The 19,446-nt window shown below is 38.0% G+C and overlaps 1 protein-coding gene across 34 annotated transcripts in view; it reads right to left on the bottom strand.

Annotated features, from left to right (window-relative positions):
* Positions 1-19,446, bottom strand: part of ZFAND6 (zinc finger AN1-type containing 6) — a 67,465-nt gene that overhangs the window by 11,868 nt on the left and 36,151 nt on the right. For 7 of the 34 annotated variants that reach the window (XM_013988999.3, XM_084968450.1, XM_084968442.1 and 4 more), the window contains 4 exons: positions 19,226-19,386; positions 3,458-3,628; positions 2,119-2,227; positions 964-1,064 (listed from right to left, as the gene is read on the bottom strand). In XM_013988999.3, the coding sequence (XP_013844453.1) occupies positions 964-1,064; positions 2,119-2,227; positions 3,458-3,611 (364 nt within the window). In that variant the 5' untranslated portion in view covers positions 3,612-3,628; positions 19,226-19,386. Of the gene's footprint in view, positions 1-963; positions 1,065-2,118; positions 2,288-3,457; positions 4,970-6,499; positions 7,007-7,031; positions 8,581-12,548; positions 12,671-13,798; positions 13,880-19,225; positions 19,387-19,446 lie in introns of those variants that run through there. The other 27 variants (XM_021098855.2, XM_084968440.1, XM_084968445.1 and 24 more) reach the window with 10 other exon arrangements.

Genomic DNA, 19,446 nt, shown 5'->3' with positions numbered 1-19,446 from the left:
TGGCAAACCTCAGCTAAGATTGCCAGATTTATCTGTTGCCACCATGTGAACACCACATACAGTGTAAAGTTTCATTGGTCAGGGCATCTTCTCCCTTTAAATCATGCCATAGGTAAAATGACACACAGCTCATCGTTGGGCTGGTCTTCCCAGAGTATCCTTCTCAATTAGCACAGTTTCCAAACACTGGTAGAATATAATCTAGCACAGATTTTTAAACAGCATCCTAAATGCCTCCTCTACTATCTCTCTGTCCATCAGGGAAGCCTTCATACACGTTTTCAAATCTTCCTAGATCCACTTCGTTTTGTCCACATAATGGACATACAAAGGGCGGGGCAAGAATAAGAGATACCATGCTATAAAAGGAACTGAATGTGACTGGTGTGCTCAAAGTACACATGGGAAAAAGGGGGTCGCTGTCAGTAAAAATAGTTACTCAAGACAATCTGAATCAAAAGTAAGAGATTCCTTGGAAGTTCCTTTTTGGCAAAGCGGGTTAAGGATCCAGCATTGCCACAGCTGTGACGCAGGTTGCAAGTGCAGCATGGGGTACATCTCTGGCCTGGGAACTTCCATATGCTGCTGGTGCAGAAAATATTCTTCTCAAACCAGCAGCCCCAGTTTGCTTCTAGAGGAAATAGCATTTAGGTTAAACTGGGCAAAACGGTAAAAGAGAACAGTGTAACACCACCACACATTCATTCGATTATATTTCTCAAACGAAGCAAAATTTAAATTTTCTATGTTTATGCTTATGACCTAATTATATATAATTAAAAAAAAAGTTCCCATCATTTCAGTCAATATTTGAGAATATAAAATATTCTGCTCATAAAGACAATAAATGTGAAATATGTATCTTAGGCAGGTAATTTAAAAACGTGCACCTAGGATACTGCCTCCCTTGTAACACTCAAGTGTTAAATAAATGAAAAAATATACACTAGTTCATGTGCAAACCTTGCAGGTCTTCTGTTTCAGGTATTGCTTTATCCACAGATGTACTGTCCACTTGGGATGATGCTACAGATTCTGATAAAAGTGACTGATTTGGTACAGGGCTAGAAAAGTAAAAATATTTAATTTTAAAACATGATCTCTATGTATGAATAGTAACTAAAGTGATATAGTATGCGTTCAACATATCTAAATAAGAATTAACACAGAGATACTTTTTTATAACTTAAAACGTTATAAATATAGAACTTTGAAATTTGAAGCCAATTTGGACCAGAAATTTATTGCTTTGAAATAAAGCAACAGAAGTTTCCTTTGTGGCTTAAAAGGTTAATAATCCAGTCTTGTTGCAAGCTGTGGCTCAGGTCAAAAATTGGCTGTTGGTGTTGCTGTCGAGTAGGCCCATAGCTGCAGCTCTGATTTGACCCCCTAGCCTGCAAACTTCCATATGCTGCAGGTGTGACCATAAAAAGGAAAAAGAAAAGAAAAAGAAAAAAAAGAATAAAGCAATAGTATATGTCCATTGTGTATGAATTCACTAAATGAAAATTAGCATGACAAAGACACACTTCAGGAACCCTAATACCAAGTTTATATGATACACTGGCATAGCAAATCTGAACATCTTCCACCATGAGCCAGAAAAAGGAACTACAGAGTAGAAATTTAACATCTGTTTCCTAACAACAGAGTAAGAATGAAACAAACATTTCTGTATTTTCAGGCTTCTAACTATGTGACTTCAAAGTTAAAAAGAAAAATATACTATAATACAAATAAGTATCAGTACCACACCATGATACTAAGTAAAAAGAATCTGTGACAAGACTGTATTTCTAATACAAAGTACTAGTACTTGCAGAATAAGCCTATGACTAGAAGAACTTAAATGTTTCAAAGGACTTCGAGTGTTGGTCAGGATATATATTATGAAGAGAAATAAAGAAAAAGCCGTCTGAAAAGGAAATCAGACTTCAAAGACAATTCCTTCCTCCCACTCCAATGTAAAACCAATTAAAAGACTTCGGACTAGTCAGTAATAACAAGACAGATACAACTTTGTGCCAGTTAACCCTTCTTAACAGAACTGACCACATATGGAATATATTCTTTATTTTTCAATAGCTTTCCAATCACAATTCAGAGGTTACATCCTACCTTGGCTGCAAAGATGAAGATGTAGAGTCTAACGTTGACTGAGCTTCTGGGACACTGCCATCTGTGCACTGAACTGGTAAAGACTCAGACAGACTACTGACAGAAGGTGCTGTAACAGGACCATATCTCGTATTAGTGATTCTGTACCCTGAGCCGGCCAACACCTCATCTAGAAAAATCAAGATCAGTTTTCCACAAAACATGGTATATGGACTTTGTTATACTATGTAATATGCTAGTTCATTACTTTAAAGTTTTTTTCAATAGTTTTGCAATGAGAAGAATGCTAATTTTAACCAAGAAAGAAACCATATAAAAATGTATGTTTAAAAAACTAAACTTCTATTTCCAATGACTATCACCCAACTCTTTCACAAACATCTTTCACGTGCTAGTGCGCAAATGAGAGATTTAAAATAAAAAAGATAAGCAATAAGTAAATAAGCAGACTAACAGTAAGGCAAAAGTTCAGAATTAAAATCTGTGCTCAGGTTATATTATTTTCCTTGTTCTTCATAAGGCAGAAATGTAGATGATAATTTAAAAAAGATAATTTATATTCATTTGATCTTTAAGAAAATTTAAAGTTTTGACTAAATTGTTCTAACTTTTGGCTTGAACATGAAGCAATGATGAGAAAGACTCCACACACAATGTTAAATGAACCAATAGCCTGCACTTTTGTTAGCCACAAAAACCTATATACACTTAACTTATATGAGAACCATCCTATATGAATACTTTTAACACTTTACTTATGCAAAGCTTAAACTCAAATCCTCATGATCCTTCTTACACAACTACTGAAACAAAGCCACTTCAATTCTAGAAGACATTTTGACACAAAAATGAACAGAGAACTCAAGTGAACTGGGGCTGAATAACCCTTTCTCTTGAGTCAGACTGCTATACCTTACCTTCCTAATGGGGAAAGACTTTCTTTAAAGTCACTGGTGGCAAATCATAATTCACTCTTTCCTTCTACAACTATCTTGGCTTCAAATGTCATCCTAGATAAAAGAACCAGTATCTTCTTACAGCCCTCATTCCCTTACACCTTACTTTCCAAGATAGTTACACATTCTTGAAGTATGCCTCTGTTTTATTAAGATAGAGTTCTCTAGCACAGCAAGTAGGACTATGAGATGGATTTACAGTAGTTCTTTTCAATTGGTAAAGATACTCTTATTCTTCTATCCCTACTACTGATAATCACAATGTATGTATGTAGTAAAAGAAGTACAACGTGAAGGCAGAAAAAGGTATTGGCTATGGCACCCTGTGCTATCCAAGTGTATCTCAATTATGAACAGTGCTGTATTTTAACAGAATTACTTACCAGGTGGGCTTATTCTACCATTACTACTATTCTGTCTTTGAAGATGTTCTTTATAGCATACTGAACACATGCCGTTTGTACGAGGGTTTCCATAAAATCCGCAGCCAGTGGAACAAAGCATAGGCACTTGGCTGTGATTAGTTTCTTGAGCCATGTTCCTCTGATGCACACCTGAAATTTACACAGAATTAGCAAAGTACTCAGATACACACACTGCAATCATACATTATCCAAATTTGCTTTATATGATAAAGGCAACTCCACATACACTACTCTTTACACCGCTCTGTGCAGCTGTCTCAAGACCTAGGGCTCAGGCAGAGACAGAAATAAAGATCAAAAGGATACAAATTATACTTTTATCTCCAACCCACTCTAAAGGAGTAGGTCTGCACTGGTGTAGAAACATCAGGAACTAGAGAAAAGCATCTGTCCTGAAGACTCCACATCATCAGACTGTTAAGGAAAATCCTTAAGTCTAGTGCAGTTTGGACTTCAGTAATGAGAAATACACACTATACAGTTGTGCTAATTGTTGAATTATTAACTTCTAAGCATTTAAACTTTTGCTTAAAGTTCACATTTTAACTTGCATAATTTTTTCTGTTTAAAAAGCATTTAGGAGTTCCCGTCGTGGCGCAGTGGTTAACGAATCCGACTAGGAACCATGAGGTTGCGGGTTTGGTCCCTGCCCTTACTCAGTGGGTTAAGGGTCCGGCGTTGCTGTGAGCTGTGGTGTAGGTCTCAGACGCGGCTTGGATCCCTCGTTGCTGTGGGTCTGGCGTAGGCTGGCAGCTACAGCTCCAATTTGACCCCTAGTCTGGGAACCTCCATATGCCGCGGGAGTGGCCCAAGAAATAGCAAAAAGACAAAAAAAAATTAAAAAAAAAAATAAAAAGCATTTAATATAATGTCAATGCTGGTGAAGATGTGGAGAAATGGGCAGAACACTGGTGAAATAAGAAACTGGGTCAACTTTTTGGAAAGCTATGTGGCAATCTACCTTAAAAGCCTTATAAAAAGAGCCTTCTGCCCCTCTGACCCCATCATCATCTTCTTCAATAGAATAACGTGGGTATAATCAGAAATGTATGTGTGTGCGTGTATATACATATACATACACCATACACAAGGGATGTGTTCCACGGCACATTTATAATGCTGACAAACTTAATTTAAATGCCTAACATTAGGAGAATGGATTTTTTCCAAAAGTTTAGCACTCAATAAAAATATTTTATAATACTTTAAGAAGGAGGAAAATGCTGATAATGAATGAAAAAGCATAGTATGAAATATATATACAATTTGTTGTCAATGAGGACAAAAAGAGCATCAATTATCAATAAGGACAGAGGAGTTCCGTCGTGGCGCAGTGGTTAACGAATCCGACTAGGAACCATGAGATTGCGGGTTCGGTCCCTGCCCTTGCTCAGTGGGGTAACGATCCGGCGTTGCCGTGAGCTGTGGTGTAGGTTGCAGATGCGGCTCGGATCCCGAGTTGCTGTGGCTCTGGCGTAGGCCAGTGGCTACAGCTCCGATTTGACCCCTAGCCTGGGAACCTCCATATGCCGCGGGAGCGGCCCAAGAAATAGCAAACAATAACAACAACAACAACAAAAAAATAAGGACAGAAAACATATCCGAGAATGGCAAAGCCAATTGATTTTACCTTCTCTGTACTTTTAAAATCTCTTAAATGATGATACTACTTACCTAATTGGGAACAAAATATTTATTTATTTTTAAAGTATTTAATATTTAAAAACTAACAGGCGGAGGTACTGTTTGCGAAGTACATAAGGCAATAATCAATTACAGCAGATGGAAGAACCCCATGCGCCATTTCTCCCATAAAGCAAGTACTTCTTTGGCATGAATAACATGACAGAAGGTAATAACAGGCTCTATCTTATTTTTTTTTTTAAAGCCTCCCAAATGAAATGAAGGTTACTCCAAAATAGATGTGTGTGTATTTACAGATGAGTCTAAGTACAAAGATCATAAAGGATAAGACTAACCAAAGAAGGATAATGTTTTGTCACTGAAGTTTCCTTGAATTGATAAACAATGAAGGAAGCATTCACTGTCTACCATTAATAGATTTTTTTCTTTCACCTAAATTACTTGAAAAGACTGCTGGGCACCCTCCCCAACAGTATTTCAATGCAAAGTGCCGAGCCAAGAGCAATAATGAATGCACTGGACTGGATTACAAAACAAAGCAGTAGGCTTAGCACTTGCCTTTAAAAAGAAATGCCCCATACTTTTAAAGTTCTGCCCTTTCCTGCAGTTCTGTAAATATATGTATCAAATAACTTTAAAAAAACATTAACAATGGTTGCATAGAAAAGCTAATGTCAAACTTTTGCTGATTTTAGGGGCCTATATTCAGGAGAGAGAGTTTGTTTGGTTTAGAATCAGGGTAACTGCTTAAAGTCATGTGTATAGCTAATAAGTGATGGAGCTGGGATTCAGTAGAGGTGGTCTAGCTCTCAAGTCCATGCTCTAAAATAGTGGTTCTGTAAGTGTGCTCCATGGACCCCCTGGAGAGGTCAAAACTGATTTCACACTAACGCTAACTAGTTAATTTGCCTTTCCACTGTGTCGACATGTGCATTAGTGGTGCAAAAGTAATTGTGGGTAAACAACTAGAGACTCAGCAAGGAGCCAAATAAGGACAGTGTCATCAAAGTAAACTAATAGTTGTATTCTTATTGCCACGCTGTTACAGTAAAATTATTACTAACTTTATTCAATCTTGACCCCGAACACAGGTTTTGATAATATTTTGTGTGATAAACTGGGAAGTACACATAAAGCATTTCTGCTGCATAGAGAAGTATAATGGCTGAAGAAAAAGCACTTGTATAATTATTTGAGTTACAAGCTAACCAAGTCACCTTTTTCACAGAGCAGATTTTTTTCTTTCTTTCCTTTTTTTTTGTCTTTTCTAGGGCTGCACCCACAGCATATGGAGGTTCCCAGGCCAGGGGTCTAATCGGAGCTGTAGACTCTCGCCTACGCCAGAGCCATAGCAACGGGTATCTGAGCCATGTCTGTGACCCACACCATAGCTCAGAGCAATGCTGGATCCTTAACCCACTGAGCGAGGCCAGGGACAGAACCTGAAACCTCATGGTTCCAAGTCAGAATCGTTAACCACTGAGCCATGACGGGAACTCTCATGTTTTTTATTTCAATGAACTGACAAAAACTCTGATTATTCAGACTTGAGTATACATATGGAAGATATTTTCTAAAAAATTAATAAGTGAGACTATCATTTAAGAAAAATGACTAATACTATTTACTGCCAACGACAATGTTCAAGTGAAAAAAACTTGACAAGTTATCTCCAATTTTTTTTTTTTTTCTTTTTAGGGCCACACCTGCGGCAACATGGAGTTTCCCAGACTAGGGGTCCAACTGGAGCCACAGCTGCCAGCCTAAGCCACAGCCACACACAGCAACTTGGAATCCGAGCCACGTCTGTGACCTACACCACAGCTCACAGCAACACGCCACAGCCACAGCCACTTAGGATCCAAGCCACATCTGCAACCTATATCACGACTCACAGCAACACCATATCCCTAACCCACTAAGGTCAGGAATTGAACCTGCAACCTTGTGGTTCCTAGTCGGATTTGTTTCTGCTGTGCTACAATGGGAATTCCCAAGTTTTTGCCAATTTTTAGAGTTTCTGATAAGATCAGTGGTGATACTAGGGACATGCAAGTAGGTTGGTAATACTATCAACATTTGGAAGATGTTCTATTATCAACATTTGGAAGACCTGCGTAAGTCAGTAAATCAATATTTTCCAAGTGACCAATGTAGGATGGTATAAAATTATTCATGTACAAAAGATTCATTCAAAATGAAAGGTAGACCAGTGAATTTTAAATAGAACAAAAAGGTTTTACATAGTGAGATTCTACACTGTAACTATCCTTTTAAGAAATTACGAATTGTCACATTTTGATGTAATGTCAAAGGAAAGCAACCTCTATTATAGGATAAGATTGTTAATATACTCCTTCCTTTCCAACTACATATCTGTATGATACCAGTTTGTATTTTTATCATTGTAACATACTGAATTCAGAGTTAACAATGAGAACTTGCTGTTTGCTATTAAGCCAGACCTTAAAGAGATCTATAAAAAATTAACCATGTCGGAGTTCCCGTCGTGGCGCAGTGGTTAACGAATCCGACTAGGAACCATGAGGTTGCGAGTTCGATCCCTGCCCTTGCTCAGTGGGTTAACGATCCAGCATTGCTGTGAGCTGTGGTGTGGGTCGCAGATGCGGCTCGGATCCTGCGTTGCTGTGACTGTGGCATAGCTGGTAACTACAGCTCCAATTGGACCCCTAGCCTGGGAACCTCCATATGCCGTGGGAGTGGCCCAAGAAATAGCAAAAAAAAAAAAAAAAAAAAAATTAACCATGTCACTTTTCTCACTAAACTATTTGAGAGGGGAAAGAGAAGTGGTTATTTTTCATAAAATATTTTAGAATAAATTAATAAATATTTTGTAATTTTTCTCACTTTAATTCATAAATAGATAACTGTATATCTGTTGAAATAAAATTTTATGGAGGCAGGAAGCCAACTAGGGAAAAAAAGTCTCCTTGGGGGTTATGGGGCAGTGAAGAAAAAAAGATTGAGCAACACTGTTCTAAATCAACAACTATTCTATGCTGCCTATTAATGACATTAAAATGATATGTTTTAAAAATTAAAGAACCTTCCCCACTGGTACTGATCAATTTTTCAGGATATGCTCACAATTACAAGCATCCAGAAAAGATAAACACCTGATTTCCATAAAACCTCAAGTAAATAGTCATAGATTAAAAGTATAATATGACCACCAAGATCTCTATATCACAATCTCTGCTTTTGAATAGTAAGATTAAAATATAAGACATGTCTGCTGTATAGCACTGGGAACTATATCTAGCCACTTGTGATGGAACATGATGGGAGGAAAATGTGAGAAAAAGAATGTATGTATGTATGTGTGACTGGGTCACTTTTCTGTAAAGGAGAAAATTCACAGAACACTGTAAACCAACTATAATGGAAAAAATAAAAAATCATACACACACACACACACATATATATAAAACATGTAACATTAGCAATTTCCCCAAGCCAAACTGCCCTGCACAACAACAAATTAACAATGATTTTCATAGTTCAAAAGCTTTCTTGTAACAAACTATTATCCTGGCAGATAAAAAGCACAAAGGATTTCACAGGTTACTTAAAAAAAGAGAGGAAGGAAAAAAAAAAAAGAGAGAAAAGAAGGCATTCCTGCTATGGCACAATTGGGATAAGGTGTGGTCTTGGGAGCCCTGGGACCAGATTCAGTCCCCAGTCCAAAACAGTGGGTTAATTAAGGATCTGGTGTTGCAGTTTAGGTTGCAGTTACAGCTCAGATTTGATCCCTGGCTGGGGACCTCCGAATGCTGAGGGGCGGCCAAAAAAGAAAACAAAACATATCTTTCCACCAAGATTCAGTAGTGGCAAAGATGGGGTAGCTATGGAGAAACTGAAATTCTTCCTCCCCCTGCTACTGTACCTTTTTGGTATATAGACAATTTGAAGGCCCACCTCCCTGGCTTTCAGGAAGGAAAAGAGGAAAGAGGATGAGAAGGCAGAACAATTCCTTAATTGCTCTATGTATTAAGGGATTATAAAACTACAAATCCAAGGAGGTAAAGAATGAGATTACCATATATATACACAGAAAAATGGATTAGCGTGGTATATTAAAAAAAAATTAGAGAATTCAGAAAATATGATTCCTGGCTTTTAATAACATTTATAATCAAAACCAGAATTCACTGTCTTCTCTACCTCTCTTTGAATAGTACTGTTATTCAGAGCTTACTATGAGCCAAAAACTGTTTTTATTGCTTTATTTATATTATCTCATTTAATTTTCTCCTGACCCCTATGATGTTAGTACTACTGATAGCCCATTTTAAAATGAACTGGTATTCAGAGACCAAATAACCTGCTCAAGGTCACATAACTAGTAAGCAACTAGGTCAGTGTCTTTTTTTTTTTTTTTCATCTAAAAAAACAGAATGATTTCCAAAATCCATTCTGTCCCTTCCAAACCTGTAAGCTCATGAGCATTCATGAATTCTTATTCTTTTCATTTAAAGATAATTTAAAATTTCATCCATTTATTCAACTTTAAGATATTCTGGTTAATTATTAACTTAACCAAGTTCTTGAGAAAATCTGTTTTTCCTTTAATTCTTTTAACCTAAGAAGTTAATACAAAAAATTCAATATCAAATATTTTAAGACTGCAAAGAAAATTCATTACCAATTATTAAAATTCTGACAAAAGAACAATGGATGGATGTAACACAGACTCAATTATAACTGCAAACACATGTCTATGAAACGTATTTTTTTCTGCTTCATCCTCCAGCGTTAAGTCACCAAGTCTGATGATTTTCATTTTGAAGTACTCTTTTCTTTTGCATCTCAATTCTGATTCTCATCACTTCACATCTTGGTTATTTTAACCATTTTTTTCTTTCTGTTTTACTGCTTCTCCTCACAATCCACTTATTTAAAATCTCCTAAAACATAGTTCTCATCATATTACTTCTGTTTTAGTTACTCAATAATTGCCCCCCAAAAGATAATACACCTGGCATTCATGCTCTTCATAGTTTACCCCAACCAGCCCAATTTCCCCAGAAAGTATGCTGAATGAAAAGTGAATAGGCTTGGGAGTTCCCATCGTGGCTCAGTGGATAACGAATCCAACTAGGAACCATGAAGTTTCAGGTTTGATCTCTGGTCTTGCTCAGTGGGTTAAGGATCTGGCGTTGCCATGAGCTGTGGTGTAGGCTGTAGACACGGCTTGGATCCCATGTTGCTGTGGCTATGGTGTAGGCCAGAGGCTACAGCTCTGATTGGAACCTCCATAGGCGCAGGAGTGGCCCTAGAAAAGGCAAAAAGACAAAAAGAAAAAAGAAAAAAAAAGAAAAGTGAATAGGCTTGGTATCAGATCCCAGCTTTGCTGATTCTATTACCTGTAAGAGCTTGGACATGTTACTAAACTTCTCTAAGTCTGAATTCCTTAAGAGGGTGCTCATTTTTATCTAACTAAATGAAGTAATAAGACAATGTATACAGAAAGCACCTATAGTGCACATAGCAGAAACTCAGTTAACTGCCCTAACTCTGTTCTTCCTAAAGCAGAAAGTTCTCTGCTCCCATGTGTTTGAAACAAATCATGCTCATTGCTGGAAACAAGCTTCTAGCTCACACTGCTCCTTCCTTCATAAATGCTATTTGTATCTTCACTCTGCCTGTTAACAATTCTGTTTGGGTATCAGCTTAAATTCTACTTCTGGGTCCAGGGGTTCCCAGGTGGCCTAATGGTTAAGGATTTGGCTTTGTCACTGCCGTAGCTCAGGTTCAATCCCTGGCCTGGAAGTTTTGAATGCTGCGTGTGTGGCCCAAACAAGCAAACAAACTTCTGGGTCCATTTCTGTCTACCCTGATCCTCCTCTGCTTGTTATTCCTACAGAAGCTATCTGTAGCACCTTTTGGGGGCACTTAAGCTTACCATCACTCAAGTGCTTTTTAGGTATACAAATCACCTCTCAGTTGAAACTATTTCTTCTTCAAATCCCCTTTATGCCTAATATGAATACTACAAAATATTTTGTGGAATAAACACATTTCATTATTTTTAGAAGTATTCACGTCAGGCAAAAAAATGGGTATTTTCCATTGAAAAGGGGAGAAAACAGATTGGTAAAAAATGTTTCAACAACAGTATTTATAATCCATATACTGAAACTGTCGTTAAGCAAGAATGATCAGTAACCCAAGCCAGTTATAAAAGGCATATATAATTTTTGATTCCACTGCTCCTCTCCCCTTCACGAAATAAATAGGGAGGATATATAATTTACAAGGATGAGTTTATCTACAGAAGTTGTGAACTAACAAACAAGTTAAATCTGACCCACAGGCATGTTTTGTTAGCCAGCATGCATTAATTTTTAAAATTTGTTAATATTCAGAAATTGGGAAATGTCATATGAAAAAATCCCAGATTTCTAGCTTCTTTGGAAAAACAGCAAGACCCTACAACAGTGGGTTGATGTTCCCCAAAATAAAGCCCATCAGTTAGGACCCCTTTTAGAGCCTATACTCTTCAAGTTCATCTTTGTTTTCGGTTACCTGACTAATCTTATGAGCATCAGCGTTTTTAACTCTTAGGTTAATACCTACAGCCTTTTAAATTTGGAACCTTCACTACTATAAATTTCAGGAAAAGGAAAAAAATACACATAACAGACTGAGTTAAATAAGGCACATTAAACTTGGAACTAGTACCAAGCAGGCTCAAAGTGATAAGATTACTACTTATCCTCTGGCCCTTTTAATCATTGGAAAACCATTCAGAATTGGCTTATCCTCTTAGCAGTTGTATCAAATGGAGATCCCAGAAAAGAGCAAAGTAGAATTCATGCTCTATTCTACTACAGTTTTTGTTTCCTAATAATAATTGATCAAAAGAAGAATACTCACGGAGTTCCCGTCGTGGCTCAGTGGTTAACAAATCCGACTAGGAACCATGAGGTGGTGGGTTCGATCCCTGACCTCGCTCAGTGGGTTAAGGATCCGGCATTGCTGTGAGCTGTGGTGTAGGTTGCAGATGTGGCTCGGATCCCAAGTTGTTGTGGCTCTGGCACAGGCTGGCAGCTACAGCTCTGATTAGACCCCAAGCCTGGGAACCTCCAGATGCTGTGGGAACGGCCCTAGGAAAGGCAAAAAGACACACACACACACACACACACACAAAAGAATACTCTCCCTAAGTGTTTGAGATTAATATCTCCTGGTAGCACACAGTAATTTCCCATAGAGTTCTAAACACTTGGATCTATCAGCTATCATATGGGCAATATACACATGTTCTGGGAGTCAAGAACCTTGGCAGAGATCATAAAAAATCTAGGCGAGTTCATAAAGCAAATAGATAAGAAAGTATTGACTTGATATACAACAGTTGGGACAAACAAATGCTACTCACTCTGATAAAAGTATAGGGACTTTGGATTAGGGTTCCTACTGTACTAAGGATGCTTTGTAGTTCTCACTCTGTAACAGTCCTCAGTTCCCTATGTCAGGTTGTCTTTCCTGATGTTGCTTGGGCTGAAAGACAAAAAGGCGCGAGTCCAGCTAACATGAGGATAACATCTGTGGGAATAGTACATATTCCTTCCCAGCAAATAACTAACTAATTCATCAACTTCAACACAGGAGGTTATATAAGGATAAGAGACCCCAAAGCTAACTGTAGTGTAGACAAATCTCACTTTCCCAATTACTGACATAAGGAAAGTTTTCATTGACTGGCATGACAAATCTCACAAAAAGAGGCCGCTACAATGCTTCCAGTTGAAGAAGACAGGTTTTACAAAAGCTCTGATTGGCATTCCCATCTTAGATGATTTAAATTTGTTGCAATCTACCCAACAATGTGTAAATCAGGGTTTGGCAAACTTTCCTGTAAATAACCAGACAGTAAATATTTTAGGCTTCATGGTCATACTGAAGTCTCTGTTACAACTACTCAATTCAGCTGCTATCATGAAAAAGCATCTATAGACAATACGTAAACAAATGAACATGGCTGTGTTCCAATAAAACTATACTTATGGCCACCAAAATGTGAATTTCATAGAATTTTCACATTACAAATGTTCCTCTGTTTTTTTTTCCCTAACAACTTAAAAATGCAAAAACTATTCTGAACTCATGGGCTGAACAAAAATAGATGACAAGCCGAGAAAGTCTGCCCGACCTCTGGATTAAATAAGTAAATGACTTCGAGGATAGGTGGATATAGGACTCAAGCATAGGTAATATTAACTGTGGGATTCTCTAATCTGAAGCAATGTAAATTTTAAGTATTATTTGCTCTTGGTAAGCCTCATCTCTTAAAGTATATGTTCATCACCCCACAGGGGGAAAGACTACAAAAGGCAACGTTTCATCAAAATCTGTATCACCAGGTACACTTTACATGGAGAATTATAGCTATAATGTGAAAAATTACAGTAATGTTCTTGGTACAAGTTGTCCTCTATTTAGCACACTGTTTTCCATTCACCAAGGCTAAATAAAATTCACAATGTCTTAATTATAAAATCATTCAAACAGTTTCTCTGTGGTTAAGAGGATTTAAGGACCTGGCATCTGTCACTGTTGTGGCTCAGGTTCGATGCCCGGCCCAGGAACGTCCACCAAAGGCATTTAATAACTGAACCTGGAAGATACCTGTATTCCTGAAACTGGTAAGTTCTGTCCGCCTTGTATGTTTTCATTCCTTACTCTTCTAGGTAGCAGAGCCTCTCTTTTCTGTGGGAAGATCATTTCATTTGCTTTGGGTAGGCCTAACCCCTCCTTCTCAGGGCCAGACCTGCCTTAAGCCTGGCATGTGACTCCATCTGAGCTAATCATTCCTCCACGGATTTTACTGGTACTACCGGGAAAGAGGCTGACTTTACTAGAACTACACTGAAGACAATATAAACCTGGTGCTGCTGGTGGCCATCTCTGCCACAATGGAAAAAGAGTCCACATAACAATTTATTTAAAAAGGTAAGCAAAGCCAAAATGGGTAGGAAGGAGACAGCCAAGACAAAGAAAGGTTGAATTCCTGCACCCACTTTGCTGAGGACAGCTCCATCCCTTAGACTTCCAAGTTATGTAAACAAATTCTAGTTTTGCTTTAATTTGATTTGGGTTTCTGCTGCTTGCAATTCAAAATCCTTACAAATTTTATAGTAAAGCTGCTCTACTAAAACTTTGAAACCGACCAGAATAATCAATCAATGAATATCAAAATGATACTCCATTAATTCAATTGAGATGTACAATAGCAAAGAAATGTACAAAAGAAACAAACAACTCCCATTCTTTTCTTCTTTTTATCTTTTGTTTTGTTTTGTTTTTTTTTCCAGGGCTGCACCTGTGGCATATGGAGGTTCCCAGTCTAGGGCTCCAATCAGAGCTGCAGCTGCCAGTCTACACCAGAGCTACAGCAACAGGGGATCCGAGACGCATCTGTGACCTACACCACAGCTCATGGCAACACTGGATCCTTAACTAACTGAGCGAGGCCAGGGATCGAACCTGCAACCTCATGGTTCCTAGTCGGATTCGTTTCCACTGCACAATGGGAACCTCCTTTTCTTCTTTAAACATACAAAAGTATACAAAGTCCCAAATGTAAAGCTTAAATTTTCACAAGTTGAACACAACTGGGTAATTAGCACCACACCATCAGTATCCCCTAAAAGCTTCCTCATGCCCTTTTCCAAATATTATCTTTTCCCCAAGGATAATTACTATGCTAACTTCTAATGCCCCAGATTAGCTTTTCCTGTTTTTGAACTTTTAGTAAATGGAATTATACAGTGTATACACATTTTGTCTGGGTTCTCTCAAAACTGTTTTTAAGATTCAATCATGCTAATGTGACTAACTGTAGTCCATTTCTTCTCATTGCTATCTAGTAGAATACACTGTATGAATAAACCACTATCTATTCTAGTGATGATACGGATTTGGCAAGTTTCTTCCAGCTTGTGACTATTACAAATATTGCTGTTATGAACATCACTGTATGTCTTTTAACTACCATACATACGCATCTCTGCTCATTATACACCTAGGGTTATGTATGTTCGCCTTTAAGTAGATGCTACCAGCTTCCCAAAGTGGTTATACAAACTTACACTCTCCTGGCAACATTAGAGCCACTGGCTATGTATAAGCATTCTAGTTACCCCATCTTACCAGTACTTAGTACTGTCTGCTGTACTGGGCAAAATGATGGCCCCAAAGACATTTATGTCCTAATCCCTGCAACCTCTGAATATTACCATATGTGGCAAAAATGATTAAGTTAACGATCTTAAGGGGAGGAGCTTATCTTGGATTATTCAGATGGGCCTAGGATGCAAGAGGCAAAGAAGGTGATGTGAAAACAGAAGCAAAGGCTAGAGTAACCTGGCCATAAAGCAATCTGCCTAATTTAGGATACCAAACATAATACTTTTACAACTAAAAGCTATCAATTTTATGTTCTCAAATTGACCTAGGTTTCATATTGCACACCTTAAAGAATTAGACACATAGTTATTATCTACACAGGGCAACCCAACACACTTTTTTGGGAAATGGGGAACCCGCTCAAATTTTCCCATGGTTTCCATATTCATGGGCTTTCATTCACTTTTCTTCTCCAAAAGACTAACATAAAATAAGCTCCATGTATGCAAGATCCATGTGCATGACCCTTCTTTTTATTCCCTCCTCTTTGGCCTTAAACCTTATAATTCTACATGCAGACTTTGTGCTTCACCTCCCTGCCCCCAACTCCTTTAAGAAATCTTTTCTCCTAAGGCAACTCCAACTCAGTTTCCAATATTTGTAAAAGATTCTTTCTCCCTGACTTCCTCCATTGTGTATGGTCAATCTCTATATTTAAATCCCTCCTGTTTTTCTGAAACTTTGACACCACTTTTTGTTTTTTAAGACCACACCCACTGCATATGGAAGTTCCCAGGCTAGAGGTCAAATGAGAGCTACAGCTCCCGGCCTACACCACAGCCACAGCAATGTGGGATCCAGGCTTCATCTGCGACTTACACCACAGCTCAGAGGCAATACTAGATCCTTAACCCACTCAGCAAGGCCAAGAATCAAACCCGTATCCTCATGGATACCAATCGGGCTCATTACTGCTGAGCCACAACAACAACTTCTGACAACACTTTGTATATAAATAACTGGCTTTACTATTTAGTTTTATTTAATATTATTTATATAGTGCTTTATGTGCCAAGCGCTGTTCTAAGCAATTATAAATATCGACTCTTTTAATCCTTATAACAATCCTATGAAATAGGTATCATTACCACCTTTATTTCACAGATGAGGAAACTGAAGCATGGAGAGGTTAAAATAAATTGCTCAAAGTCACAGCTTAAGTGACGGAACCAAGAGTCAACCTAAGCAGCCTGGCTTGAGTCCATGCCCTAAACTGGTAGTTCCCAAAGCTTATCTACGGACCCCTTGGGGATCCCTGCAACCCTTTCAGAAGTCCAGAAGGTCAAAACTATTTTTAATAAAAACAAGAACTTGAGGAGTTCCGGTCATAGTACAGTGGGCTGAAAATTTGACTGCAGTGGCTTGGTTTGCTACGGAGGCACGGGCTTGATCCCCCGCCCAGTACAGTGGATTAAAAGGATCTGGTTTTGCCAGTTTCAGGCAGGTCTCAACCGCAGCTCAGATTCAATTCCACGTCTGGGAACTTCCACATGGCGTGGGTATGGACATAATATTAAAAACAAAACCAAAATAAACCCCATAAGAACTTATTATTTGCCTTTTCACGGTGTTGACTGACAGTGTAAAAGCAATGGAGGGTAAAACAAGCTAAGGCAGTAGCACCAAACTTTTACCAGCAGTCAACAGTCATTTGTGTTCTTACCACCCTCGCCCACCTCAAGCACCACTTTCACTTACCAATATTCTTGATGAAATAATAAATGTATTAATTTTATTAAATCTTGAAACTAACTAGAGTTCACTGCATTCTCCTTTGACCTCTTCTGGGATTCTGGCACCCTAGAGTAAAGTCTTCCTCATTCTAGTTTCCTACCCGCACACCCCAAACTAAAGTCTACACTTGGACAGAATCTGGGCACATAGCTCTTGGTCAGTTTCTCACATTAGAGAAAGGCCTACTAAGGAAATACACCAATTCAGAGTTATGAGAGCTATTTATAGTAATCAACATAAAATTTCAATATGAACTGAAATATGAACAATGAACAGATAATATGGATGTAAAGACTCAGCAATAGAGTGAAAAACTACATTAAATACACAAAACAATTATTTAGTTTTTTAGGGTATGTATCTCCAACACTGTTTATTATGAGTTGGTAATTTTTCTCTAAAGGGACTGATAGTAAATAACTTAGGCTTTGTGTGCTATATAGTCTATGGTAACTACTCCCACTTTGGTAGTAAGAAAGAAGCCACAACTGTTACGTAAAACTTTATTTACAAAAAGAGGTGGCCATTGGCCCTAGTTCACCAATTCCTTTTTTCCCTTTTTCTTTTTGTCTTTTTAGGGCCCCACCTGTGGCATATGGAGGTTCCCAGCCTAGGGGTTGAACTGGAGCTACTGGTTCAGGCCTACACTACAGCAATGCCAGATCCAAGACACATCTGTGACCTATGCCACAGCTCGCAGCAACACCAGATCTTTAACCCACTGAGCAAAGCCAGGGATCGAACCTGCATTCTCACAGATACTAGTCAGATTTGTTTCAGCTGAGCCACTAAGATGCAAGAAAAATACAGTTTCGGAACACATAGGGGTATAAAAAAAATAGATGCCCCAAATGAATGCTTACTTTACAATGTGATATGTTCATAGCCTCCTCATGGATACTAGTCAAGTTTGTTACTGCTGAGCCACGATGGGAACTCCCAACAGTGAGTTCTTACAGAACATAAAACCATGTTTCTACTCTTTGGTACACTCCCCAACACCTACCATATTTCTAAACACAACAGCAAGAATAATGATCAGTGTTGAAATTCAGACTCTTTTAGGCTTTAGTAGAATCATCCCCAACAGAGGAAATTCTCTTACAACAAAATCACTGATACCTAGACCTTCCTGAAAGACTTAACACCATCCATAACACTGCTAGTCTTTCAAAGGTGCTTCTAGATTAGAAAACATTCTACCAGCATCTAAATGTTAAAAAATGACTCACGTTAATCCACGAAGCAGACACTACTGACAGAACTCAAAACCTGCAACACTGCATAATTCACCCATCCATGCCTTTATTTTAAAAATAACATAGGAATTCCCGTCGTGGTGCAGTGGTTAACGAATCTGACTGGGAACCGTGAGGTTGCAGGTTCGATCCCTGGCCTTGCTCAGTGGGTTAAGGATTTGGCGTTGCCGTGAGCTATGGTGTAGGTTGCAGATGCGGCTCGGATCTGGCATTTCTATGACTGAGGTGTAGGCCGGCGGCTACAGCTCTGATTAGACCTCTAGCCTGGGAACCTCCATGTGCTGCGGGAAGCAACCCTAGAAAAGACAAAAAGACAAAAAAAATAAAAAAAAAAATATGTTATAATGACTTTAAAAATCACTTTTCCTAAAACCCACTTAGGGAATAAAAGTTCTTTTATCTTGACATATATGCTCTTTCTGATTAAACAGAACAATTAAAAAATTATTAATTATAATTTAAATTATTAAATTATTTCCAAGAGCAATTTTCTATATTCACATCTAACATCATATTCCCAAAATACTTTTTTATGATTGGTCAAAATACTACCCTTAAAAGGCTGAAATCAACTGCAAAATAAACAGCAACCTAAAGAACTACATATTCTTTTGCTTCACAATAATAGAATGATGATGAAAAAAGATGCACGGTCACTAATGATATTTAGTTATTAAGTTTTAGTCTCAGAAATACTTTATAAATAAAAATGTACCACCCACTCCACCCTGAAGTATCTTATCCACCGGAAAAAAAAACTAACCCTAAAAAATATCTCATGATGCTGACTTAAGTGCATCTTTAAACACTTTAGATTAAAATGTTTAAGTTATTATGCCTAATTACATAGGGTTACAGGCTTAAGTCTACTCACACAGTTGAGGGTGATGAGCAAACAGCTGTCCTGTATCTTGAGACAGACATTAGCTTCCTGCCTTCCCTATCCTCATAAGCAGCTACTTAAAGTTTGAGTTTTATGCAAGAAAACATTTTAAAGCCTTCAGTGTTTTACTGCAGCAGACTTCAGATTCATTCCTGTAACACATTTAACATGAAATAGAGTTGAGACAGTTAAAATTGATTATGTACATTTTA

The sequence above is a fragment of the Sus scrofa genome, chromosome 7 (genome assembly GCF_054392235.1).
Source record: "Sus scrofa isolate SSC_HxYL_T2T_F1_AM1 chromosome 7, Sscrofa_HxYL_maternal_Yorkshire_Landrace_v2.0, whole genome shotgun sequence".
NCBI lineage: Eukaryota > Metazoa > Chordata > Mammalia > Artiodactyla > Suidae > Sus > Sus scrofa.
Note: the sequence above shows the minus strand (reverse complement) of the source record. Positions and strands in the feature narration are given on the sequence as shown.